The sequence below is a fragment of the Lepidochelys kempii genome, chromosome 27, assembly GCF_965140265.1.
Source record: "Lepidochelys kempii isolate rLepKem1 chromosome 27, rLepKem1.hap2, whole genome shotgun sequence".
Lineage (NCBI taxonomy): Eukaryota > Metazoa > Chordata > Testudines > Cheloniidae > Lepidochelys > Lepidochelys kempii.
In genome coordinates this window covers 11,363,576-11,389,307 of record NC_133282.1, presented here as the reverse complement: position 1 = coordinate 11,389,307, position 25,732 = coordinate 11,363,576, and the positions used below count along the sequence as shown (strand labels likewise).

Here is a 25,732-nt window from a genome sequence, read left to right as displayed (position 1 = left end):
ACCTTTGCTGTTTTAGGAAAGGGAAAGGCATGAGGCAAGTTATGGAAGTGGATAGTGGGGGAGGTTCAAGGCGACTGCTGGAGCTGTTTATAAATGACCTTGTACATTTCATAACCAGTCAGAATAAATTCCCAAAGTTTAGAGAAGATATAAGAGCTGTTTTCCCTTTTAAATTAAGAAGAAATTTAGCTGCTGATGGAAAAAAGTGGGTTTAGTAGTTAGCATCCTAGAGTGTAGTTCACACGTTACTCTTTCTATATATCTAATCTCTTTATTTGCAATACTGCAATGTCTTGTAGTTTGTAGGTTAATGGGGGAAAATAATAGTGTAATGGCCCAAGAAACCCTGCGTGTTCATTATGAATCTAATTTAAATGGCTTTCATTTGGCTGATAAAGCCTCAAGGGATATTACAGGTTCTGAAACGGAATCCTAAGGAGTAATATCTGCCAGTAAGACAGAAAGTAGTACCTTGAGAGAGATGAAGAATACAAATGGATTTCAGTAAAATTGCTTTTTGAAGTAATACATTGAAAAGTGATTTCGAAAAACAAGAAGCAGCAGTTCTGTGACTTAAGGTCTTCAGCACTTATCCTCCGTAGGTGTGAGGTATTCATGAGTTTTAGCCTTCAGACGTGATGCTTAAAACCTTATCTGCATTTGTTTTTAAGAGCAAAGGGACAGGCTTAGGCCTGAGAATGGAGCTGTTCAGAAAGTCACCACCAGAACAGTATGTCAATCTTCTTTTCAAGGATGGTCTGGTATAAAACTTGCGGCATGTTTTTGATGCTCCCATGCATCTCTAACGCATCATCTCCTATATTAAGGCTAATCTGTAACACAGCAAGAACACGCTTTAAAAAGAGGAAGTAATTTGATAAGGGCTGTCTTTTAATAGACTTAACTGAAATGAGAAGAAAAGAGAACGTTAATGCATGTTATGATAATGCAGGCATTATAAGCTATTTGGTATTTATTTAGTATCCCCAAGAAGAGGAACATAACTGTCTTTTATTTGCATTTTATCAGCTCGTATTGACAGTAAAGACAAAGATGGAACTGATACTGAAGAGAAAAAGCCTAAGGTAAGATGACAAATGTATGAAATATGATGTAAGCCTTCTGTGTGTGTGCTTGACTCCATCTAGACCCAGCTGCTTTTGACCTAAATCACACATTCGTTAAGAAACCTTGCCATTAATTACCAGTTTTCTTTTCTTTTAGTGTGTGTTTGTTTTTCCCCCTCCTCCTCTTTGGAACGTGCAGCCATTTTAAATCATGAACCTTGGAAGAATCGACTCATAACAAAATTGTGACTTTTTAAAAAAATTAACCTGTTGGGTTTTTTACTAATTCAAAGGAAACCCCAAGGTGCATGGCAGGAGTCCAAAGTGTGTAACTTTCCAAAAACTATTACTCTAAATAATTGGGTCCCAGTCCTGGAATCAGATCCATGCAGCTGCGAGGGTAAGCCTTTGTGAAATACAGTTGCAGATTTGGGGCTTCGGTTGGCGAGCCAGCAGTTCTGAACTTACATAACTGCCCGTTTTGGGAACAAAGAAAGAGCAAGGCTGGGAATTTGGTCTTAGCAACAGTTAAAAAATTGTCCATATCCAACAGAGTGTTGTGTTCTGAATTATACACGCAGTTTAATACTGGGAAATTCCATAAGACTGGAAGAGTGCTAATGTGCCGGTATTCAGAAAGTGCAAAATAGATGACCTGGGTAGGAGGCCAGTTAGCCTGACACCAGTCCCAGACTAAATAATGGAGAAGCTGATCCAGGATTAAATTAATGAAGAATTAAAGGATAGGAATATAGCTAATGCCATTCAATGTGGTTTTATGGAAAGTAGGTCTTGTCAAACAAACCTGACTTCACTCTTCGAGGAGATAACAAATTTGGCTGATAAAGGTAATTGCACAGATGTAATATACTTAGACATTTGTAAGGTATTTGACTTAATACCACATGACATTCTGATTAAAAAATTAGCACTCTAGAATATCAATAAAGCACAGTTTAAACAGATTACTAGCGAAACTGGCAGATCTCAAAAAGTAGTGATCAGCGGGGAATCATCATCAAACGGAGGTGCTCTTTCCCCAGGGATTGGTACTAGGCCTGATGCTATTCGGCATGTTCATCAAATGATCTGTAAGTAAATATAACATCACTGTGGAATAAAATTGGTAGGTCAGAGATTGGCAGAATTGGTAAGTCATGATGACACGGCAGTCATACAGTGTGATCTGATCGCTTGGGAAGCTGGGCCTATTTAAACAAAAAGTGTTTTAATACAGCCAAGTACAAAGTTATACATCTAGGAGCAAGGAATGCGGGCAGTGTCTACCAAATTGAGGACTGTATCCTGGAAACCATGGCTTAGGGCTTGTCTACACAACGCAGCTTTTAGCGACACAGCCTTGTTGGTAAATGTCAGCGTGTGTAAATGCTCTTTGTCGGTACCTGGTCGGCACTTTTGCCAACAAAATACTTGCAGCCCCACGAGCGGCCTTAGCTTTTGTCGGCAAGAGAGCACTCCTGCCAACAAAACCGCGTTCAGGCTGCCACTTGCGTTGGCAAAACTTTTGTCTTTCGTGCGGGGGGGCTTTTTAAAGTACCTGTGAAAGACAAAAGTTTTGTCGACAACTTCGCAGTGTAGACATACCGTTTGAAAAGGATTTTAGAAGTCATAGTGGACAATGAACTCAACGTCAGTGCTCAGTACGATGCAGTAGCAAAAAAAAACCGCAAATGTGATCCTTGGATGGCTAAATGGGGGAGAGATGAGGAGGAGCAGGGAGATGATTTTGCCAGTTATACTGTAGTGGTGAGACCGACGTCCCTTTGAGATTTGCCATCATGATGCAGACGATGAGACTAGAATATTACTCTATTTGGTGTCCATATTTTAAAAAAGGGATGTTGGAAAATTGGAGAAGATGCAAAGCATTTATTTATTTGAGGACAAATTATTTGAGGACTGGGGGAAATGCCTTACAGGGAGAGACTTAAAGAGCTTAATCTGATACCTTGTTTGAGCTTATCACAAAGGAGATTGAGCGATGGCTTGGTTACAGCATACAAGTACCACCATGGGGAGAAAATACAGGCTACTAAAGCACTCTTCAATCTAGCAAAGAAAGGCACAACAAGAACGAATGGCTGGAAGCTGAAGCCAGGCAAACTAAATTGGAAATAGGGAATAAATTTTTAACAGTTGGGGGTGATTAAGCATTGGAACAAACTCCCCAGAGTAGGTCGTGTCTTCAGATCAAGGAACAGGGAACAGTCTGCTGCCTGCTCCAAACTCTTCTGTGTTCTCTGAATCTTAAGAACTAGGGAGCCAGGTTCCCAGGACGACTTGTTCTCAGTGGGACCTGCTGGGTGTTGAGCGCGTTAGAAAATCTGACCCTGTTGTGGGCACTGGGCCCTTTTGGAAATTCTGGTCATAGATCTACTAGCTTCTGCCAAATCAGCTTATTTTTTTCAAATGTATCAAAAAATGTGACAGGGTGACTAATAAGCTTTAAGTGAGACTTCAGTCTGACAAGCCAGACGTCGTCGTGTGATGGAGAACTCCTGATCGCAGGCGCAAGTCTGTCTCTTGTGCCTTGGTGTATTGCACCTCTAACTCCTAGCCATTCATATTTGACTTTAACCATCATCCCTTTTCAGTTTGTTTGTTCGCATGCTGATCTGTTTTTAATTTTATTTTTATTTTGTTTACTTGTGTGAAGACATCCACACCTTCCTCTGCCAAACCCCTGAAAGGTAGATCCTCCATTACCCCCCAACGACCCTCCTCTGTTAGTACAACCCCTTTGAAAAACCCCTCCAGTCCTGCTGAGTCCTCAGTACCAGCTTCCACTCCTAAACGAGTCTCTTCTATCACATCCCGACCTGCCAGTACAGGAACAAAAGAAACCAAGCCAAAGGTAAGGAAATCGGTGAAAAAGAAACCAAAGTTACCTTTAAAACACTATTAGTTGCCCATTCCTGACTGATTAATTCCTGCCCGTGCTGAGTTATATCAGCCTGTCTCTCCACGCTGCAGTATGTTCTGTGTGTGTGTAATGTCTCCTGCCTACTTCAAGTTACTTAACGGAGGAGGTAAATTGGACTGAAAATTCTCCCAACCAAGACTGTGAATAGCTTCAGTCAGGAATGGCCAGTCAACCATTCTGCTCATTTATGGGGTGGCTGGAGCACCTGGTGTTTACAGTGTTTATTAAAAAAACCCAAACTAAGTAGCGATGTTACCATGAAATCCTTTACTGTCCTTGGTTAGGGAGTGGCTTTAAGAGTAGCTCTTGTGGAAATTTTATAATTCGGTGGTATTCAGAGCAGTCGCATCTTTCTCATCTGCTCGGAGGCTCCCTTGGTTTGCATTCATTTTAATGCTGTTTTTTAAAACCTCTCCTCCTTGTGCAGAAGGGTTTTGTCTTGTATTTCAATTAGGCATTGAATTCTTTCACATTGCAACAACGTTGTGTTAGCATTTATGGGTGCGTTGACATAGTCTTGGATATATCTCATATATATTGGAGTCAGATCTTCCATGCTACAAAATTATGCAGAACACACAATACACAGCCCTCTAACAGGGCTCTGGATCATTCTGTGTATATATAAAAAAATGACTCTTAAGAGTTTCCATTCATATAACTTGTTAGAACCTGAAGGAAGGGGGAGAATAGAAATGGTATGTCTTGAATAATAGGATGAGCTTCAGTGCTAAAGAATTTGGAGCTGACCAGTTCTGATCTCCAGCATGCAGGCATGCATTGCTTCAGGGCTGGTGTACATTTTTTAAAAATGAAAATGTCACATTCACAGTTGGAAATAATGCTCAGCGCACTCTCTCCCTGATAGAGAGAGAAACAAACAATAACATACTCCAGCTTTCTTCATTAAAAGCAAGAGCAGTGGTTTGAAATTGTTGAACTCTGACCAATAGCACTTCACCTTTCTTTTTCACACTTTCAGTGGAAGTTTTCATGCCCAGTCCTGCTCAGACAGGGAGTAGATGGTTTTGAACCCAATGTAGGAAGCTGCCTTGCAGGATGAAAGGGGTTAATCAACAATAAAGGAAATGGGGAAGGAGGAGATTTTATTCTGCTTTTGAATTTTTAAACACCAGTGACCAGCCTGAGCAAGCCTTTATGTCTGAATTGGCCAGCAGGGTTAATTTTTCATAAACCTTTTAGCCCCCTAAAAGGGCTGTTGAATGAACATAAATGACAGTTGATCAGAAACGGGGAAAGGAAGCTTTTGTTACTGGTGAGGCAAGAGTTTGAGGAACAGATGAAGGACATGGACTTACTTTTCGCCCAGACCTGCTAATTGGGAAGGGTAGCAAAGCATTTCATGGCACTGCATAACTGAACTGAACAACTTGCATGGGAAGGTGGCATGGCAGCCATGTGCTTCCCTTTCAGTGTAGGTGCTACCTCAGGGCTTCCAGTCACTGGGGCTGGTGCAGCCGGCACATCATCATGGGGCAGCATGCTAAGGGGCGGTGACTCATTTACAACTAAAATGGCTGTACATGTGGAGGTCATCCTGGAAGTTGCTCATCCTACCCTCCTCACCTTGCGGCAGAGTCCTGGGATGGTGGGGGCAGGAGCCGAGGAGCTCTTTGCAGGCTTTCTGCTATCTGAGTGAAGAGAGAGTAAAAATCTTGAGAATGTCCCTTCACTGGGCGGTTGGTTGGTTTTTTTTTTCTCGTGGGTCTGCGAACCACATGGTAAACGTTTTGTCCCGATTCCGCCATCAGGGTCCGGAGATGAAAAGCGGAATGAAGATGGCTGCTCCCAGGTCTGCAGCACAGACTCAAAAAAGCCCAGCCAACGCTACCCGGATCCCGGCAAAAACGCCCACGACCCCCAAGACGCCTCCCAATGCTGGTAGGATGGAGTGTGTGCTGCATGCAGAAATCCCCAGTGGGCGTTCAGCACGTTTCCAGGGAGGCAGGAATCTTCTCTTCCCAGAAAACTCTGGGATTGCCCCTCCCTAAAATCACTGACAGGGTCAGACTTGGTGTGCACATCTATTTTTGTGCATAGTGTGTCACGAAGCAGCCTGTCTGTACTCAGCCCCCGTTCCTCTACTGCAGGAGAAATATTCTCCTTCCTGAGCTACTCTGCCATGTCAGGAGCCCAGACACATGGGGAGATGTGAGATGCAGAAAGATGAGTGTTAGATGTAACATACTGTGCTTTCTGGGACATTGAGCAGTAGCAAAGTGGGGACGAATAAATCTTGTATTTCATCTAGCTCTTGAACAGTGTGGTGTCCCGTTCAGTGAGAAGAGGTTCCTTTTATACGGGTACAGTTAGGTAGGGTGGGTCTTCCTGTGCTTCGGGTAATCCTGTAGACTAGCCCCTAGGGTTCATTCACTAGGGTTGGACAGATTAAGGAGCGTGGGTGTGGTAGCAGTGATCTGTATAACATCTACCACCGGTTTGTGTGTGTTGAGCTGTGAATGGAACTGAGCTGTGAATAGTTTTTGTGTAATAAGCCTGGTCGGATACTGGTCTGTCTGCTTTCTTCATATAATCGTCTTGGTTTAGGATGACAACTGCACCTCCTTTATCCTCTGGTTAGTCCCTCTGGGCGTATAATTCATTGGATGCTCTCTGCTCGGATTTGGAAGATTTAAGCTGCTCCGTTTTTTTTTACTACCATCTAGTTTTTCTTTTTTATTGATTGATAGAGCTTTCAAAAGGCCAGTCATTCGTTCCTCCACAGGGGCTGTATTTGGGGATAGAGGCATCTTTGTACGTCATTTTTATTCAGGATACATTCTCCTAACCATATGGGTGATTAAGCCAGTGCTCTTGATGCTTTCTGGGCATTCTGCTCCAGAGGTCACAAATTATCTGAAAAGTGGTGTGTCCTGCTGAATATTTCTTCTGTTTATCCAGGCATGGATAAAACCTTTGTTAAAGTTTGAAGCATAATTGATTTTACTTAAGTTTCTTTAACTTTCTTTCAGCTGGCAGGAAGGAGCAGAGAAAGCCGCCTACCACAGCAGCAAAATCTGAGAAAGGTAAAAATGTAAGGCTTTTCCCCCCCCCGTTCGATTTTGGAAACCATTCGAGCTGTTTTAAAAAATATTTTGCAATATCAGCGTTTTCTTTTTCCATATTTTTTAATTAAAAATATTTGCATCTGAATGTTTTTGTTTGTAACTTGTCAGGCACTGAGAGGTTAATTTCACAGCCCTGTGAGAAGCTAGTTTTTCATGATCTGTGTTCAGAAAACGAGCGTAATGTTGTGGGTTGGGAACGTGCTCTTATTCACTGTTCAATTGAAATTGAAGAAATGCAGGTACCAGCACTGTTCCACTCCTGTTGCATGGAGCAAGTCAACAAAAAGTTTTGTTCTCCCCCCTGCTTCCACACTGTTCCTGAGTGAGTGAGATTGAGAGAAAGAGAGTCTGTGTCCTGATTAGTTCAAGAGGCAAATTAGGAGTCAGGTTACCTGGGTTTCATTCCATATAGATATTGGTAGAACCATCGTGAATATTGCCTAAGAACGCTGGTTGGGTTTTGAGTGTGGGTCAGCTCGCACGTAAAGCTCCAAACAACCATTCTATAATTCCTGCCTCTGCTGTTCATGCTGGGTGGCCTTAGGCAAGCTGCTCCCCGCTCTGTGCCTCAGTTTCCCCATCTGTAAAATGGGGACAGTGCTGTCAACCTCCTTTGTAAAATGCTTTGAGATCTGCTGATGGAAAGGTGTACATAAGAGGAAGGCATTATTAGTAACTAAATGTTTGTAAAGTGCCCTGAAATCCTTAGATACAAATGCAGTTTTATTTATCTTCTTTCCCAACCTGTCTGATCCCCTGCACTGTGCCTGTCCCCTGCTCCAGGACTCTCCTCTACAGAATCGTTACTCCCTTGCCTCGATTCACTGGTGTTTTTTTCTAGCTAGCGCTGCCCCCCCAATCTAGATACTTCCCATCCACAGTAGGGGGATGGTCAGTACCAATTGGAGCAACTTGTGAATGTTGACTCCGTGGGCATTCCGCATGTCGAATAGCAGGTGGGCATTCTTGGAGCCGATTGATCAATTCGTGCTTCCACCCTGCAGTTAAATGTGTGTCTGCGAATTGCAGGTGAACCAGCGAAGTCTGGAGACAGAAGTGGTTACAGCAGCCCTGGCTCACCCGGGACCCCCGGCAGCCGTTCCCGCACGCCCTCCCTGCCAACTCCCCCGAACCGGGAGCCCAAGAAGGTGGCAGTGGTTCGCACACCACCGAAATCCCCTGCTTCTGCCAAGAGCCGCCTGCAGACTTCTACTGCCCCCATGCCTGATCTGAAAAATGTCAGGTCCAAGATTGGTTCCACTGAAAACCTGAAGCACCAGCCAGGAGGTGGAAAGGTAAATCCTAAATCTGCTTTCCAAGTGGATATCGGGCAGATATTGCATGGAGTTTTGGCTTACAGTGGAGAGCTCTCTCTCGATTTATAATAGAAGAGCAGCTTGCAGCCTCTCACGTTGAAGCAGCAGCTGTGGATGACAGTAGCTTGCCTAAGTTCCAGCCAGTATCTGGTTTAGAATCTCATAAAGGGAATTGGGTGGTTATGCTGAAATTGCTTGTCTGGCTTAATGAGTCAAGGGAGGGGCGTGGGCTGCAGAGCCTGGGCTCCGGTCCAAGCTGCAGCCTCAAAGCGCTGTCTACGCACCTTAGAGCACTAGCGTGAGCCCTAGTAGCCAGGCTTGGAGGCTCCCTCCTGCGGGCTGGGTAGCTGTACCTTTAGACACTTTTTGCACTCAATATATCGATTTAAGCAATTTGTCCCTGGAGCACCCACGTTATCATCTGATCTGGGAAGGGGACCTGCTCACAAGCTCGGAATCAAGTCTTACGTGACTTTCCCTCCAGTAGTGTGCATGAAAATAGTTTCCTACTATCTTGTCTGAAGGCTCTGCTGTACTTTCTTTTAGGGACCAGGGGAAGCTAAGATGCTATCGAGTAATGGGCAATAGCTGATTTTAAAACACATCCCGATCAGCTGTTTTGTGGTGTGCAGAAGGCTCGCGGGGGAAAGGAGTGAGGGCACGGCAGCCTCAGGGGAGGGGGCGGGAAGGGCTGCAGTGGGGGCAGGGCCTGGGGCAGAGCCAGGCGGTGAGCGGTGAGCACCCCCGGGCACATGGGAAAGTTGGCCCCTGTAGCTCCAGCCCCCGAGTCGGTGCCTAGACAGGGAGCCGCGTATTAACTTCTGGAGAGCCGCACGTGGCTCCGAAGTCACAGGTTGGCCACCCCGAGCTAGAGGTTCCCTTGAGATCTCTCCAGACTGTATTCTCAGTATCCCCTTCCACCATCATGCCAGCCTCCCGCGTGACACACGAGCCTCCAACGCCATGGCCAAATTCTGCCTTCAGCCTTTGCACCTTGCTTCCACCAACCTCAGTGGTGGCAGGGTGTGCATCAGAGGGCGGAGCTTAGACTTGTGTCTGGAGGGGTAAACCGACTGACGATGGAACACTGAAGGGGAGCAGTGGGAGGGGGTGTGAAGATAAATGTCCGAGCTAAGGAGTAGATGGAAATACAAGTAATTAAAACAAAGATGATGAGCCTTCCCGGCTGCATGGCCCCTCTTATAGACCGAACTGTCTCCAGTTTAGAAGGGGAACCCCACAATGATGGGTGTTGTGTAGGTGTGTTGGGGGAAGGGCTATATTAAGACTGAGCTGCCAGTCAAACTAAAAACGGTTCTTTTAAATAACCTTTTGAAAACAAAAAACAATCGTTGACCTGGAGATAGAATCATCTTTAGGAACCAGTCAGCAAAGGAGTTTGTCATCTTCTGAGGGGTCTTGGTTTCACTAGAATTCCAGGCCGCCTACCTTCCGTCTACTTAGATTTCTTCGCATTGCTCTCAGGCTGTTGGATTGGGGTCCTGACCCATCCTGGGCAGATGATTGAGGGACTAGACACCACTGTACATCTCATCAACGTAGGGTAGTAAGAATCCCTTTTCCCCACTTCCGAGGGGTGAATGCACACTGGAGGGCGCTGCTGGCCAAAACCAGACTTGCTCTGTGTCTAACCGATGGTAGGTCCAATGGCAAGAGTTTGCATTTCTCTGAAGGATGGAGCACTATGTACTTCGCGTACTGTCCTCAGCAGCTGCTTGGGAACCATTTTGTGTGACTGTATAGGAGATTTGCTGAGTGACTGGGTAAATGTGTGACATCAGCATTTAGATATGACATTGGTATGTCACCTGAGTGGCTTTTGGCAGTATTTTAGGTAGTATTTTTTTAAAGGAAGCATTCTTTGTTGTAGCTGGTGATTATCAATTAAATAGTTAAGTTCTACTTTTTTATTACAATGTATTAAGTGGCTTTTGGAGTCAGTGCTGGTTTGTCATGCCAGCTAGAATTGCAGTCCTCCTTGACAATACCATTGATACCAACTGTTCATGCAGAGTACTCAGAGCAGAGCTGAAGCGCCATTCTGTAGGCATTTCCCCGTTCTTCCAATTGTACAAGCTGCTTTCCAACCATCTGCATTAGGACACGCAATAAACTGGAACTGGCGGACTTCAAAATTGCAATAGTCCAGTGGTTTCAAAAGTGAAAAGTCAATTTATAGTAAATTGATTAAACTCTATGCTTGTTTTAATAAGCCATTTCCTCTTTGAAGTCAGTTATCTAACCCTCCACCCTCATCCTAATGAGTAAACTTCTGTTTCCTTTTTTTACAGTAAGAATAAGAACAGCTGAACTTCAAGATAGTTTCTGCTATGTATGGGGGAAATGAGTGGTGGTCCTTTTGGGATCTTACTGCTATTAAGTATACTTGGCTTTTATGATCTCCTTAGTAGGATAAACGTAGCTACAGTGTTAGGAACAAATTGAAGAAGTTTGAGCTTTTGAAAGGCAGTGTAATCTAGTGGATGGAGCCCAGGGCTGGGAGTCAGAAGTGGAAAAGGTGTTGAATGACTGCTAAATGTTCCAGGTATTTTCCTTCATCCCTTGATTTCAATGGAATGTTAATGGATAACAGCCCAGTGCACTTGGAGAAAAGGTAGACAGCAGAAGGTTAAGGAGAAATGAATGTAAAGGGAGAGACAGCAACACCTAATTGAATTGGCTGTGTCTGACGTGTTGTGTGTTCGTTGGACTGTCTGTGCATGTGCACTTAATGACATGCTGTTGTTTTAAAAACCCATCCAAACTGATTTGTTTCCAGAATGACTAATCATACTAAGGCTAAAAAAAAATTCCCATAGGAGACTTCATCAGCCCCCACTTTCTACATACCCATCATCAGCCCTTTAAAAATGAAATGGAGAAAGGAGCTCTGGGACACAGCCTTAATGGTAGCAGCAATAACTGGCTACAGTAGGCCAGAAGCTTTGCTGAAGTGTGCATCTGCCGTGTGACCAAGGAACAGATAACGCAGTCCACCTGCATTTGTGTTGATTTGTAACTCTTGCCCAGGTAGTGGAGTTAGTGAAGTGGGGATTTCTTCTGCTCTTCGCATGGTTACGTTGCTAAACAATAGCTTTCTCATAAAGTAAACTTTGGGCTTGTCTGCACGCAAAGTCGTACTGGCATGGTTAAAGCAGAACTCCTCCTCTAGTGTGGATGCAGTTACACTGGTATAAAGGTGCTTTTCGATTCCTAGATTTCAAAGCCAGAAAATACCATTAGATCACCTAGTTTGACGGTCTTATGGGGAGGGGAATAAACCGTGGTGGTATAAGGTGCCTTTATCCCAGTAGAACTGTGTCTACATTGGGGGCTGCACTAGTATAACCGTAGCTGTAAGAACTCACATTCCAAATTAAAATGGTTATACTGGCATGAAATCTGTCTGTCTGTAGATAGGCCTCAGCTAGTGGCAGGCCAGGCCCTCTGAGCATAACCGCATGTAAGTCACCTGTAGATTTATAGTTTGTGTATGTGTGTATTTAGAAACAGTGTATAGCTGTAGATCTGAAATAGAGAGTCAAAGAGGCAAATCCTTTAGCCTCGTTTGTAACGGAGCTATTCTGGCCATTCTGTCTAGAATTTAAGACTTTATAAAGTGCAAAGACTTTGGTCTCCATTCCTTTATAGCTCTTTCCGTCTCAGATGTTTGAATCCCTCTGAACCCATGTGTGGGGTCTGACCGTGTTCCATATTTCTGGTTTGTGCTCTTAGCTGGCTGCGTCTGCCCCTTCCGGTCTCAGTCACGCGGCTCTGAGGGAAAGCGAGTCTACTATGCTCCATCTACCCCAATCTGGCAGGGTTTGGAGCGGGGCGGCCCGGGGGTTGCTTCAGGCCCATCTCTCCTCTCACCCCACCAGATTAGAGCTGGGGAATTTATGCAGAGCCAGCAGAGGTTTCATTTTCCTCACTTGGAATTCCAGAGCACTTTCCGACCCCCTCATTGCTTGGCGTGTTTCCCTCTGAATGTGCTGGAGGAAACGTGGACAGCTGGGGTTTTTGCATGTTTTTCTAGCTTGTAAACTGGGGCTACCTATGCTGGAGACAAGCAATTGTATCTGAGCTCTAACCAAGCGCTGCTCACCTCTGCTGGCCTCTGTAGATCCAGTACCTTGAGCAGACAAAGCAGCATCGAACCAGCCCCTTGGCACTGCTCTCTATACTGGGTGGTGCTCTGCCGTTTGCATTGTTTAACACAGAGTTGATCTCTGGATGATGGTGGTGTTACTCATGCTCTTTTCTGGCTGTCGAAGGTGCAGATAATGAATAAGAAGCTGGATCTTAGCAACGTTCAATCCAAGTGTGGCTCAAAGGATAATATCAAACACAGCCCTGGAGGAGGCAGTGTGAGTACTTTCACACTTTCATGCACGATAAGAGAACTTATTAATAGTGGCGTGATTTTGTACACTAAACCTCCAATGCTATCTTCAGCGACCGCGCGTTCGGATAGCTATTGGTGATGCCCAATAAATTAACCCATTAACATGGAAGGCCTGGTTAGATAAACTCCGCCGAGTCTGGTACATGCATCGCATGAACAGATTTAATTGGAAATCCTTCAAGAAGAAACAGTGTTCCATAAGAAAATCTCCTGTTAATCCAGAGGTTTCTAGCTATCTGGAAGCATAAGTGCCTTATTGTCTGCAGAATGGAATCACTGAGTGTAAGAGGCAGATACTAATGCTCTCTGTGTGCCCGTCTTTGCTATGGACGGGTAGTTTAGGAAGTGCAGGCAAACTGAGGTCCCCTAGTTCTGTAAAGTGCCATCTACAATTGCAACACCATATAAAATGTGAAAGACCCAGTCACTGCCTGAGAGCTACGTTCAAACTCAGGCAGAGGATGATATATGGGTGCCATGGTCCTTTTAAAGATCATGCATCTATTTGTTAGTGACAGGTTTCAGAGTAGCAGCCGTGTTAGTCTGTATCCGCAAAAAGAAAAGGACGACTTGTGGCACCTTAGAGACCAGCAAGTCTCTAAGGTGCCACAAGTCCTCCTTTTCTTTTTGTTAATGACAGTGTCTCCAGCGTGCTTTAGGCAGTGGCCTGAGAGGACTGATCAGAGTATTGCTGGACTTGCTGAGATGGACGTGGGGATTCTCCAATTTAAACTGTTAGCTTAAACCCCATATAGTGACACTGCAGCTTGGTAGGGGCCCACGAAGAGTTACAGTGGATTCGCATCGTACGCGCATTTAACTTATGCGAATTCAACTATACGCGCTCTGCAAAAAATGAGGAACCATAACAATAATTCACGGCGGTGGAGTACTGTACAGGAGTTGACGGGAGAGCACTCGGGGGTCGATTTATCACGTCTAGACTAGAAGCGATCAATTGACCCCCTGCTGGATCGATCGCTGCCCGCTGATTGGGTGAGCATCTCGCCACACTGAGTGTGGTTTTTAGTGTTTAAAGATACATATTTTTTTGTACAACATGGCCCCTAAATGCCAGCCAACTTCTTCATCTGGTGCTCAACCGAAGAAACAGCGATCTGTTCCAACGCTGGAGGAAAAACTGGCTGTGTTGGACTTACTGAGAGATGGTATGTCTCCAGTGCGGCATGTAAATATGGCCGCAACGAATCAAGCATCCGTGCTATCAAGATTCGAGAGAGAGAAATTCGTCAAGCTGTGGCATCAAGTGCTCCAATAACTGCTAAGGTGACGAGCCAGGTGCGTGATAAGTCTTTTTAGTGAAGACTGAAAAGGCATTAAACTTATGGCTGGAAGACATGAACCATAAACGTGTGCCTGTCGATGGCACCACATTGCGAGGAAAGGCTCTTAGCCTCTACGCGCTGTTCAAACCTCCCGCCGAAGAGGGACAGCCTTCTGATGAGAAGGAATTCAAAGCCACCCAAGGTTGGCTTAACAGTTTTAGGAACCACTTCAACCTCAAAAACGTGCAGACTACTGGTGAAGCTGCATCCGCCAATGAAGAGGCAGCAAAAGCCTACCCTGAACAATTAAAGAAAATCCTAGAAGCAAAGGGCTATCTTCCGGAACCAGTTTTTAATGCTGACGAGACTGGGCTCTTCTGGAAAAAAACGCCTAACTGCACTTACACTTCGAAATCAGAAAGACAGGCCCTGGCTCCAAAGCAGCTAAAGTCCGTGTGACTGTGTTGTTTTGTGGCAATGCGGCTGGGCATTCAATAAAGCCGGGCTTGCTCTGCAGGGCTGCAAATCCCCGTGCCCTAAAAGGCAAGAACAAAAGTCTCCTGCCTGTGTTCTGGCAATCAAATAAAAAGGCTTCAGTGACAGCAGCTTTCTTTCTGGATTGTTTCCACAAGTGTTTCATTCCGGAGGTCAAACAGTACCTCCAAGAGAAAGGACTTGACTTTAAAGTGTTGCTGATCGTAGACAATGCTCCTCGCCACCCTGCGGCACTCTGGTTTGCACAGAACGACGTTGATGTTGTCTTTCTCCCTTTTTTGGTTGTCTTTTGTTCTTCCCTCTCTCTCTCTTTTTGACTACTCGCGATTTCCGCCTTACACTCTGACTTTAGAACCTAACCCCCGCGTAAGATGCCACTCCACTGTATATACAGTTTGCAAATACACGCCCAGCCCAAAAATTTTACCTGTACTCGTACAGGAAAGAGGAACAAAAACTGCGTGTTGAGCGAGTTCACTAGCCGTTAAATCTGTAGGTGATCAGCTGTGTCCCCACACAGCAGTTGGAGTCAGGCTGCCTGTGTGATGAGTTATATGGCTCTGTGAGCCATGCTTTGGGCACTATTGTCTGTAAATATTATGAAATCTGTATAGTACAGGGTTAAAAGCACACAAATAACTAGATTTCACGGGGGGAGACCAGATTTCACAGTTCGTGACATGTTTTTCATGGCTGTGAATTTGGTAGGACCCTACTTATACTTATCAGCAGCCTCAGACCTTTTCACACCATTTGACTTCCTTTTGTTTTCTCCTCTCTGTGGTTCCCCTCCCTCCCCCAGGGGCTGGGCTGGCAGAAGGGCCTGTCCTTTCAGTGTTTGAAAATAAGCAGACAGTGCAACCACAATGTCAGATATTAATGTTACACGTTTATTTAGCGACCGGAAGAACTGGCTCATCAGAAGTCGTCGGCTTCCTTGAAGCAAATTTCCTGCCAACTTTGGAGAAAAAGGGATGGGGGTTGTGCTTTCTCCGCATAGGGCCCATGGTGCTGCTGTGTGTACTTTGTGAGAGGGCAGCAGTCTGTGCTCTTGACACTGATTCACTCTAATATGGGCAAGTGAATTCATCTTTCTTGCCACTCAGAACTCCGTTAGTTAATGGGAAATAAGCTGTTGGTATAGCAATGTTCATCTTTTTGTAAGCGTTGGGCACAGCCACTCTAGGGTCTCATCTGGTAATCCAGTGTGATCTTCTTTTTCTTCTCCCCCAGAGAGGTGCATTAGGTGAGGGATGGTCTGAGCATTGCAGTGGGACTCAGGAATTCCTGAGGTCTAATCTGGGCTCTGGCATGGATCCCCTCTGGCAGCTTGCTTTGTGCCTCTGTATCCTCCTCTTTGAAATAGGGTTGCCTTTTCTCTGCCTCCAGGAGGATTGTGAGGGTTAGGTGATTGATGTCTGTAAAAGGGTTGGGAGAAGGGCAGAGAATTTCTATTTATTATTTGTAAATGGCTTTGAAGATGGAAGGCGCTGTAGGCTCGAGAGCTCAGCTATGCTTGATTCAAGCTTGTATTCTTTTATTGGTGCCTACTTAATTTAAATGAAAGGTGCTGAAGACTTCTTGGGATGTGTGAGGGAGTTGCGGATACAGAGAGCAGCTGCTGAGGTTCTTTGAGTCATCCTTTTCTGACCTCTTGTGTCGATTACAAGAGCCATTTTCCTGTGTCTTTCTCCATTCCCAGCTCTCTCCTCTGTGACGCCAAACCCTAGGATTCTCTTTCTCCAGTTTTACTCTCCCTTGCATGTAGAATGTGCGCTCTGGTATCTACATGCAAGAACCGCATTAAAATAAAGGAAGGCTTGTTATCACTATGGTATTACCGTCAGATATTTGGCTTTTGAAGTAACTCTGAGGGATATGGGGACGTTTTCCCTTCTGTTTTCTGCTCATGATGTCACTAGGGTGTGTGTGTGTTGTTTGTTCATATGTATGTATCCCTGGCATGCCTGGGTCTCCCAGGTCTTTCTAGAATATGATCCGTCATCAGATTGTTCAGTATGTTCTTTCTTACAACTATGAACCCAGATTTACTTTAACTGTCCCTGTTGTGTGTGTTGCAAAACTTCTGTCTTGTTTAACCAGTTTAAATGTTTCCAAAGGCTGTTACCCACAAAAAAAATTCCAGGCGATCAGTGTCATGTGATGAGAAATCTTTGAACTTGCTGGTTTAAATGGCACCATTTAAATGAAATGATGAGATGTACACATTCAGACATGCTAAAAAATTTAAATGCATTGTAAGTAATACTGTATAATGTGGTTTTGTGTATTATCGCTTTGCGACTCGTGTAATTCCATTACAACATTTTTCAGAAACACATGTTTCAGTCACTTATTCTACACACATTGATCATTTCTGTTCTTTCAGTTTTTGTGGACATAAACTTTAAGTTTTACTTCAGAAAAGGTATTTATTTTTTTTACATTTCTCTTTAGTATATCTTTTTTTGGATGATCTGAATATGAAACTTAATTAAACATTCCACTTTTTTCTCTCACTTAAGCACTTTAAACTGCCTTTGCTTCCCCCCCCCTTGGAGAACAGATGATAACCTTGTGCATGCTGACATGTTGATTTTTAGATTGGCCGTGACACATACGCTTTAATGATTTCACAGTTTCTGGTGGCAAGTTCTTCTGTAATTGCTAGTGTATTAATCTTTCGGGGGTTAACTACATTTTGTCTCAAATCCAAATCAGGTCCCAGTGTATTCAGTGCCATCTTTATCCTTTGTGATGCTAAAAATGGGGTGACCTTTCCCTTTTTCTTTTTGATATGAACAGGTGCAAATTGTTTACAAGCCTGTAGACCTGAGCCATGTGACATCCAAATGTGGTTCCTTGGGCAACATTCATCATAAACCAGGTATTGTCTGACTTCGTAGTGCCTGAGATTTCCAGTGCTTTCTTTGTAACCTACATTTTAGACATACCGTGCCAAGTGAGAGCGATAAAGAGCAGAGAGGTGGGGCTGGGCTGACAATACAGGGACCAGACAGCAAGTGTGAAAAATTGATACGGGATGTGGGCAATAGGTGCCCTAAGACAAAGCCCCAAATATCTGGACTGTCCCTATAAAATCAGGACTTCTGGTCACCCTAGCTGAGGAAGAGAGACTTAGAATGGCTGGTGGGGCTCGGAACACTTAAGGGGCACCGCTAACAATCGTTATTCTGATCATTCCCCATCCATCAGCATATCTTGGTGCCCAGATGTGACAGCTGTTAGACAGCGTGCACAATAGATGCTTGACTCCAGAAACCTGGGTTTCATTCTCTGGCAGCACTTAGCCCCACTTTGCTTTCTCTTCCAGGTGGTGGCCAGGTGGAGGTGAAATCGGAGAAACTGGACTTCAAAGAGAAGGTGCAATCGAAAATTGGGTCGTTAGATAACATCAGCCATGTCCCTGGAGGAGGGAATAAAAAGGTAAAAAGCTGTACTGTACCGAGTGTCCCTGCTGCCCTCTCTCAGGTGGGCATGCGCTCTGTGTACGTGTCGGAGAGAGTATGGGGGCAAGCACAGATCAATGTCTGGACACAGCAGCTACAACCGGGTTTATCCAATTCCTGTTTCATACAAGCGTCCTCTTCTCTGAATGCCGGGTGTGTTCTCTGCCACAGCTCCCCTGATTATCCAGCCTTCCCCGTTCTAGAAGCCACTACAGATCTGGGGGGGAGAGGGCTGCAGTGCAGCTGAAATCAGTCACATCTGAGCGACCCTGTGCTGCTATCCGCTTGGAGGCAGCTTGTCCAAGGTGTAAATTGTCACCCCTGGGAAGTTTCAGGCTCCGATACAAGTTACGAGCACAGGCGTAACTTGAAAGTCAGCAGGGCTGAAGCATGTGCTTAAATGCTGCTCTGTGTCGGGGCCTGATCCGTCCGTCTGACTCATTCGTGCTGCTGAGTAACGGGTTTGCTTTCATGCCGGTGACCTGGCAACGGCGCGTGTCGGCAGAGCTGCCTGCCGCGCTCAGGGCAACGCAGCCTTGCAGAGGAAAGTGGGACACAGCTGATCACTCTAGCGCTGTGCAGCTAAATACCAGGGCCCCAGCGAGATGTTCACAGCCTAGCAGAAATTGACCAATCACTTGCTTTTGGGGGCGATCGGGAGAAAACCATGAGAGGTGTGTGGCTTTAATGCAAGTGTGAGTGTTAACTTGCAAGCTACAGTCCGACTCGGCCCAACTTGTGTGGCTGAGATTTCCTCTCAATAGACGTTATTCTCCTGTGTGTTTTTAAAAATCCCATGCCTACCCATACTATTGGTGTCTGTGATTACACGCACACTCTGTGCTCGGTCCATGTTTGTAGACTAATACACATCTAAGTATTTGGGGCATTTTGAGCTGTTAGAGGCCTTTCCTACCAGGGTGGGGTGGAGTGGGTTGTGTGTGTATTTACAGTTCTTTAGCCAATAGGCATTTTAATATGAACAAGTTATTTTAATTATATATTACATGAATATAGAATCGTAGGACTGGAAGGGACCTCGAGCGATCATCTAGTCCGGTCCCCTGCACTCATGGCAGGACTAAGTATTATCATTCTAGACCATCCCTGACGGGTGTTTGTCAGAACAAAACAATATGACCAAGTGATTTCTTTTTATTTGATTTCCTAGTTTTTCTGTTGTTCCCTAAATGTCAGTGTAATCAAATGGGCATACACCCTGGGCTTTCCTATTGTAAGATGTTACAGCTTATAGTTAGTTGGGTTTGCATCTTACTTGGTATTTTCAGCCTCAGCTGCAAAGTATGAAGCAGACTGTTGGATTTTGAAGCTGGCATTTCAGGAAAGCACTCTATTAAAGACTTGACTTTAATTAGAAAAGAGCAAGTTGGTTGACATTTCAGAGAGAAGATATTCTCTTCTGGCCTCAAACTTCAGTCTCCCAGCACAGGCTGAACAGCTGGGTTGTAAGTCTGCCGCAGTATTTGACATCTGAAAGTCGGGGAGGTGTGGGGGGGTGTGGTGTGCGCACGTGCATATTTAATAATTTAAAACTAAATATTTAAAACTAAACTAAACTAAAACCAGGGAACTCTGGTAAGAATAAATATTTAACACTTGGGGTGGGCTTAGTCATTCGTTTGGGGGATGTTGATGTGATTTGAACAGTTAAACCCTTGACTAGGCAGTGTGCTTATGTACAGTCTTCTCTTTAAGCACGCACTAGTTCTGTCAAAGGTATTGAGACGACGACTCCTGCTTAAAGTTAAGCATGTGCATAGTGCTCTGCTGAATCGGCCAACAAACTCTGTAAAACGTGTGAAGTGTAAAAAAATACTTTTGCTGTTAGCACATTGCGTGACTACTGCAAATATGGTATTTGTATAGCCGGTATCTTCATGGTTTAGACATGAATTGAGAAGTTGCTTGGACTGTCTGTGTTGATTTTCTTAGTGCTGAATGCCCCGCTGTGCATTAACCGGGTCCCCACGAGGGGTGATGAGTTGGTGTGCGCACACTCCCATGTGGCTGCATATCAAGCAGTGAGATTTAATCAGTCGAATAATGATCAAACCTCATGAATAGCCAATAATAACAAATGGCATTTTTTATTTAGCCCTGCAGTAAATTGTTCATTAAAACAAATATACATTGAAGATACTTCATAATTTGCTGTTTGTTTATTACGTAAAAATTAAAGTCCTATTTTTAAACACAAGACTTGGATGATAGCGCTTGAAACATTCTCACAGCAAAGTGAATGGTACCAGCGTCTGAAATGAGACACTGAATACAGCACCACTGGGTGGATGAATTAGGCAGGAATCATGCAAGGATGCTGGGGTGGGGGGGTGATACGTGGATTCATTAATCAAATTTGGGGACAGTGGGGCAAAGTATTCAATTTCTCTGCAGTAGGAGTGAAGGTTATTGTTGCCTTGCTGATTGTTCAACTTTTTTATCAAAAACTTAACGAGATGGAAAGGTTCTGTTCAGCTCTGTGTTCCAGCACTTGGTTTTTGGATGCATTTTGTAAATGTCTTGAAAAGCTTTCTAGCTGCCAGCCTCTTCCAGCAAGCACTAGCTTCTCTGACTGAGGAATTACTTGGCTTCCTTATCCTTCTCTCACTGCCATTACACATTGAGCTGTCCTGTGCTGCTCTCTTCCTTGTTCAGCTTGAGCATCTTTTCATTTCTTTTTATCTCCTGGTACAGTCACTGAGCCATAGTTAGAAGCTTTTGCCCTTTGGAGTGGGGCTTTACTTGGACATGTGATATTCAGAAGCTGCAGATTAACAACACAATAACACAGCTTCTCTAATCCCATGTCGTTGTGTATCGCGGTATTGTAATTTAGCCACAGGTCTCATTCAGTCATGTGATCATGATACTGAAATTCACACCTTCTGGATGCATAAATATAACTTTGGGTACATCTACACTGCAAAAAACAAGCCACGGCAGTGAGTCTCCGAGCTCGGGTCAGCTGACTTGGGCTCACACTGCAGGGCTCAAAATCGCAATGGAGATATTCCCGCTCGGGCTGGAGTCCGGGCTCTGAGACCCTTCCCCCTTGCTGGGTTCCAGAGCCCGGGCTCCAGCCCGAGTGGGAATGTCGACACTGCTGTTTTTAGCCCCGTAGCACAAGCCTGAGTTAGTTTGAGCTGAGCTCGGAGACTCAATGCTGCAGGAATTTTTCTTTGTTTGAAGAGTTAGATGCACCCCCAAAAGACCAAAGAGGGTAACGTGCTGTACAGGCCCGGTGTAGCCTAGAGAGTCCCTCTCATGGCCAGGGGCCATTCTCGCCCTTTAACACAGAGCTGCTGTCTGCCAAATCCCAATATGCCCTCTTAATCCAGGGAGGAGCTGCTTGGGCTAGGATTGAGCAGGACCTGTAGCTTTTTAGGCTGTATCTCCATTCAAGGGACAGCTGCAGTTGGTTCCATTTTAGACAAATTGGGCATGGCCCTGGCCAACTGCTGGTATGGGCCTTGGCTGGAGCAGTTTGGGAGCCCACTGCTTCATGTGACGGTTTCTCGCCTTAGGGGCTGTTAGGCTAGGAGAGGGTGGGAACGTCAACTGTGTTTTAATATGTACTTGGCCAACAGAGGTGGGAAAATGGGTATTTGGACAATGCAGCTGCTTCCGTCCCTGAAGTCCTCCCCACAGGAGTGACTTGCTGAAGTTACGGGGTGAAACATATCCAGACAGCTGACATGCTCCCCCAAATAGTCTACATTTGTTTGGTGAGCGTGGGTGTCTCTACACTGGATGGTACACAATATGATTGCAGCACGGGGAGGAATACCCAAATGCGAGCTCGACTCCTGGGTACGTCCTCAGCTTGTGGGCCCATCTTCACTGTTACCTTTAGCTGAGCTAGCTAGAATCAAGCTAGCCTGGTGTGCGAGCAATCACTTCTCTGGTAGCAGAGTAGACCTCCCCTTAGAGACTGCAGGATGTTTTAGGGCCACAGGATGGGTTCGGGATGCTGATTCTTGACAGCTACGTTCAGGTGTGGCAAAACTTTGCAGCGCAGACCAGGCCTCAGTGCTGCTGTTACAGCTGTGGCTCCGATTGCATTTCTCCCTATGAATCTGCTTTGGATCGTGTCTCTGGGCATCTCCTTTCTCATAGCAAATGGGATTTCCTTTTCCTACCTAGCTCCAAACCTCCTGGCCCTGTCGTCCTCTTTCTCTCTCTATGGGCTCAGTGAAATTTCCCCCTCTCCTTCGATGCATTTTGCAGACCTGTTCCTTTCCTCGCCCCCCTCTTCCCATTTCTTTGATGTAGGTTTTAATTCAGTTAATTTTGTTGCTGACGCCCTTTTGCGCCCCACTGATTTCTCCACCTATAGAGAGAGAAGGGCAAGGATGATGAGCGCGGTGCACAAAATGGTGTCCCCCAAAGTGCAGGGCCTCAGTCATTGCTCGCTGAGCCCCCCATCCCCGAGGAGAGCCCGCTCCCAGACTTGCAGCCAGATGGTGATGCCAGTAAGTAGCCACTCATCAGCTTCCACCTTAGAGCTTATGCATCCACAAGAGAGGGGGGTTTGGCTATTGCGCAAGCCTTGGGCGTGGTGCAGGAGCCCTGTAAAGGCTCAGTATCGGCACGCTCAGCTGGATCGTGTGTGAGGGATGGTGATGGTAATGTAATAACCAGTGAAAGTAACTGAACACTGCGGGGGAGGTTCTTTTTACAGCCTCCCCTGCACACCTCTGCCACTGTGTCGCGGCCCCCTGCTAGTCCTAGATCCCTAGAAGATCAGGGTTGGAAGGGACCTCAGGAGGTCATCTAGTCCAACCCCCTGCTCAAAGTAGTTAGAGGGTGACCCAGATCCCTAAATGGCCTCCTCAAGGATTTGAACTCACAACCCTGGGTTTAGCAGGCCAATACTCAAATCACTGAGCTATCCCTGCCCCGGGTCCACCCGCCAAACTGCAGCCAATGTGCCATAGGGCTGACGGGCAGCACCCCGTGATGTTCTGGTCCTTCCTCCCCCTTTGAGTTTTGCCTATGTGCCTTAACCTGCAGCAGCCCCTGCTGCTAGCCCCCAGACAAAGCTCCCAAAGGGGCAGTTGGGGTCAGGTGGGCCCCCTCCCCACCCCAGCTCACTTTGCTGTCAGCTGAACGCAGTGAATGAGAGCAGGTCTGCAGTGATGAAAAGCCAAAAGCATTAGCCCTTGTACTGCCGATCAGTTGTCTCTTGTCTCCCTCCTCAGCATTGGGCATAGGGGACTCTGCTCCTTGCCCTGCTAGACCAGGGTTTGAGAAAGTCACTGCTCCATTGAAGTGAGGCCATAGCATGCGCACTGAGGCCCAGGTTCTGCCCTGGTTTTCCTGCAGGCACCTCCCTTTGCCTCTAGCGGCCCATCTGCCTGAGGGCCTTGGTCTGTTACTGGCAAGTGGTTCCTCCAGGCTTCACCCTGCTCCTTGTCACAGGGCTGAAAATGGAACAGAAGGTTTGCGCGGTCCTCCAGTCACCCGCTGCACCCCCTGGGATGGCCCGTGGGGACGGAGCACTAACTCCCCGTTCACCGTTTTTAAAAGCCAGCCAGAGCCTCTCACGTGGGCTTGACTGAACCGCTCCCCCCCCATGTCGGGGCTCACCCTGTGCCTCTTCTTTGTGCAGATCGAGTCTCACAAGCTGACCTTCCGCGAGAATGCCAAAGCCAAGACTGACCACGGAGCCGAAATAGTCTACAAGTCACCCACCGTCTCCGGAGATGCCTCCCCCCGTCGCCTTAGCAACGTCTCCTCCACCGGCAGTATCAACATGGTGGACTCCCCCCAGCTGGCCACGCTAGCTGACGAAGTGTCTGCTTCCCTGGCCAAGCAGGGCTTGTGATCGCCTGGCTGCGGGCGGAGAGAAGAGAAGAGAAATCAATCTGGCCTTCTTCCTCTGTTCCTTTTACAACTACTGCCCCCTCCCCCTGCCCCCCAAATGGGTAATGATTTAACCTACTTTCACTGCCCATTCAGCTCTGGCTCCAGGACTTCAAAATCAGTAACAGCATTAGATATAAACCCTCGCCTTCCCCAGGCGATCTTAGCCCAGTATAGAGGAACGTGATCACACCCACACAAAGGGAGTTTGGTTTCTGGAGAGGGTGGTGCTGCTTAAATTTAACTTAACTTCAAGGTACAAGGCTGTTTCCCCCAGCGCCATTTCAGCCAGACTGATCCCCAGCCCCCCAAGATACAGTGAGCCCGGCACCTCCCCACCTCTAACAACATCCCTGGTTGCTTTCCAGCACCCCCACCCACCCCCAGGCCACTGGTTTGCTTAAAACATGTTTCATTGTCCCAGCAATTTCCTGGGGGCAACCGCCCCCTGCTGGGGAGCATGAGGCACAGCCCTCACCATGGAAATGGAGTCATGACAATGGAAATCTCATGTTTGCAGTGTTGTAGCAGTGTTGGTCCCAGGATATGAGAGAGACCAAGATGGGTGAGGTAAAAGCTTTTACTGGACCAGCTCTGGTTGGTGAAAGAGACAAGCTTTCGAGCTACACAGAACTCTTCTCTCCGGTCTGGGAAAGCTACTTGGTGTTACAGCTGAGTAACTGCGAGCGCCTTTCCCGGACCTGAGGAAGAGCTCGGTATAGCTGGAAAATGTGTCTCTCCCACTGCCAGAAGCTGGTCTAGTAAAAGCTGTTACCTCACCCACTTGCCTCTCTGATGAAAATCTCAGACTAGTTAATACTATGTAGAAACCCAGAGACAGTATGGGAGGCCACCCACCTTCCCCAGGGACTTCTTGGGGAGGGATGTGACAGAAACACCCTTTTTTCTCCCCTGGAATTTGGCCCCGAAGCTACTTGGATTCCTGGTCACAGGCTGGGACCCAGGCTCCGACTGTCTCTCCTCTAATTAAAGGGCACCAGCCTTATTCCTTACACCCAGCAAAACTGACTTTCAGGTCCTGGGAGCCCACAGCTTCCCTACACGTGGTGCGAATGCCACGCCCTGAAGGGTGTAGGTCTAGTAGCCACGGCAAACTCGCTGTTCTCAGAGCTGGTTCCTTTGTCTAGGCAAGGATCTCGCCTGCTCTCTGGTTTCACTAACGTGTGGTTTTAGGGCTCCTCCTTTTAACTCATATTAATGACAACAACTGGTGACTCTTCTCCCAGGCTGTTCCTCTTACAAAAGGATTTCAGCCTTCAACCCGGGCCTCTAGGGGCAAGGCCTGCTCCCACCACTACTCTTCTCCTGGGCTGAGGGTTCTTACCCTGCTCAATTTTATGGCCTTGGGCATCTATCCAGTTCACCGCCCTCTTCCTCCTGTCCCGCTCCCACTCCTGCCAGCGTGTGTCCTGTGTACTGTGTGGTCTGGAGTGCAGGTAACCCCAGAGCACGGTCCCTCTGCAAGGCAACAACATGCTGTAAACACTGGGTGAGTGGGTTGGGGGACCTGTTGCAAGAAAGAGCAGAGTGCTGGGGCTATGCTGACCCATCTGAATTCCTAAGGAATATTGTGAGGACGGGGGGATGGCTGGAATTTGTTTCCCTCCCTGCATACCTGTAGGCTTTCTGTTCCTCCCATGGTACGAGGCTACAGCCATGCTTGTCTGTGTCTGTCTGACTGATTGATGTGGGCTTGAATTCTGTGAGGCTGGCCGCACAGATTTCTCAACTT

At 46.2% G+C, this 25,732-nt stretch overlaps 1 protein-coding gene across 17 annotated transcripts in view; it reads left to right on the top strand.

Annotated features, from left to right (window-relative positions):
* Positions 1 to 24,135, top strand: part of MAPT (microtubule associated protein tau) — a 93,934-nt gene extending 69,799 nt beyond the window's left edge. For 12 of the 17 annotated variants that reach the window (XM_073325489.1, XM_073325492.1, XM_073325495.1 and 9 more), the window contains 8 exons: positions 1,030 to 1,085; positions 3,745 to 3,942; positions 5,784 to 5,913; positions 7,005 to 7,058; positions 8,130 to 8,395; positions 17,429 to 17,510; positions 17,958 to 18,070; positions 23,726 to 24,135. In XM_073325489.1, coding sequence (XP_073181590.1) covers positions 1,030 to 1,085; positions 3,745 to 3,942; positions 5,784 to 5,913; positions 7,005 to 7,058; positions 8,130 to 8,395; positions 17,429 to 17,510; positions 17,958 to 18,070; positions 23,726 to 23,941 — 1,115 coding nt within the window. In that variant the 3' untranslated portion in view covers positions 23,942 to 24,135. Of the gene's footprint in view, positions 1 to 1,029; positions 1,086 to 3,744; positions 3,943 to 5,783; positions 5,914 to 7,004; positions 7,059 to 8,129; positions 8,396 to 17,428; positions 17,511 to 17,957; positions 18,071 to 22,450; positions 22,587 to 23,725 lie in introns of all 17 variants that reach the window. The other 5 variants (XM_073325500.1, XM_073325501.1, XM_073325502.1 and 2 more) reach the window with 3 other exon arrangements.
* The last annotated feature ends 1,597 nt before the right edge of the window (positions 24,136 to 25,732 follow it).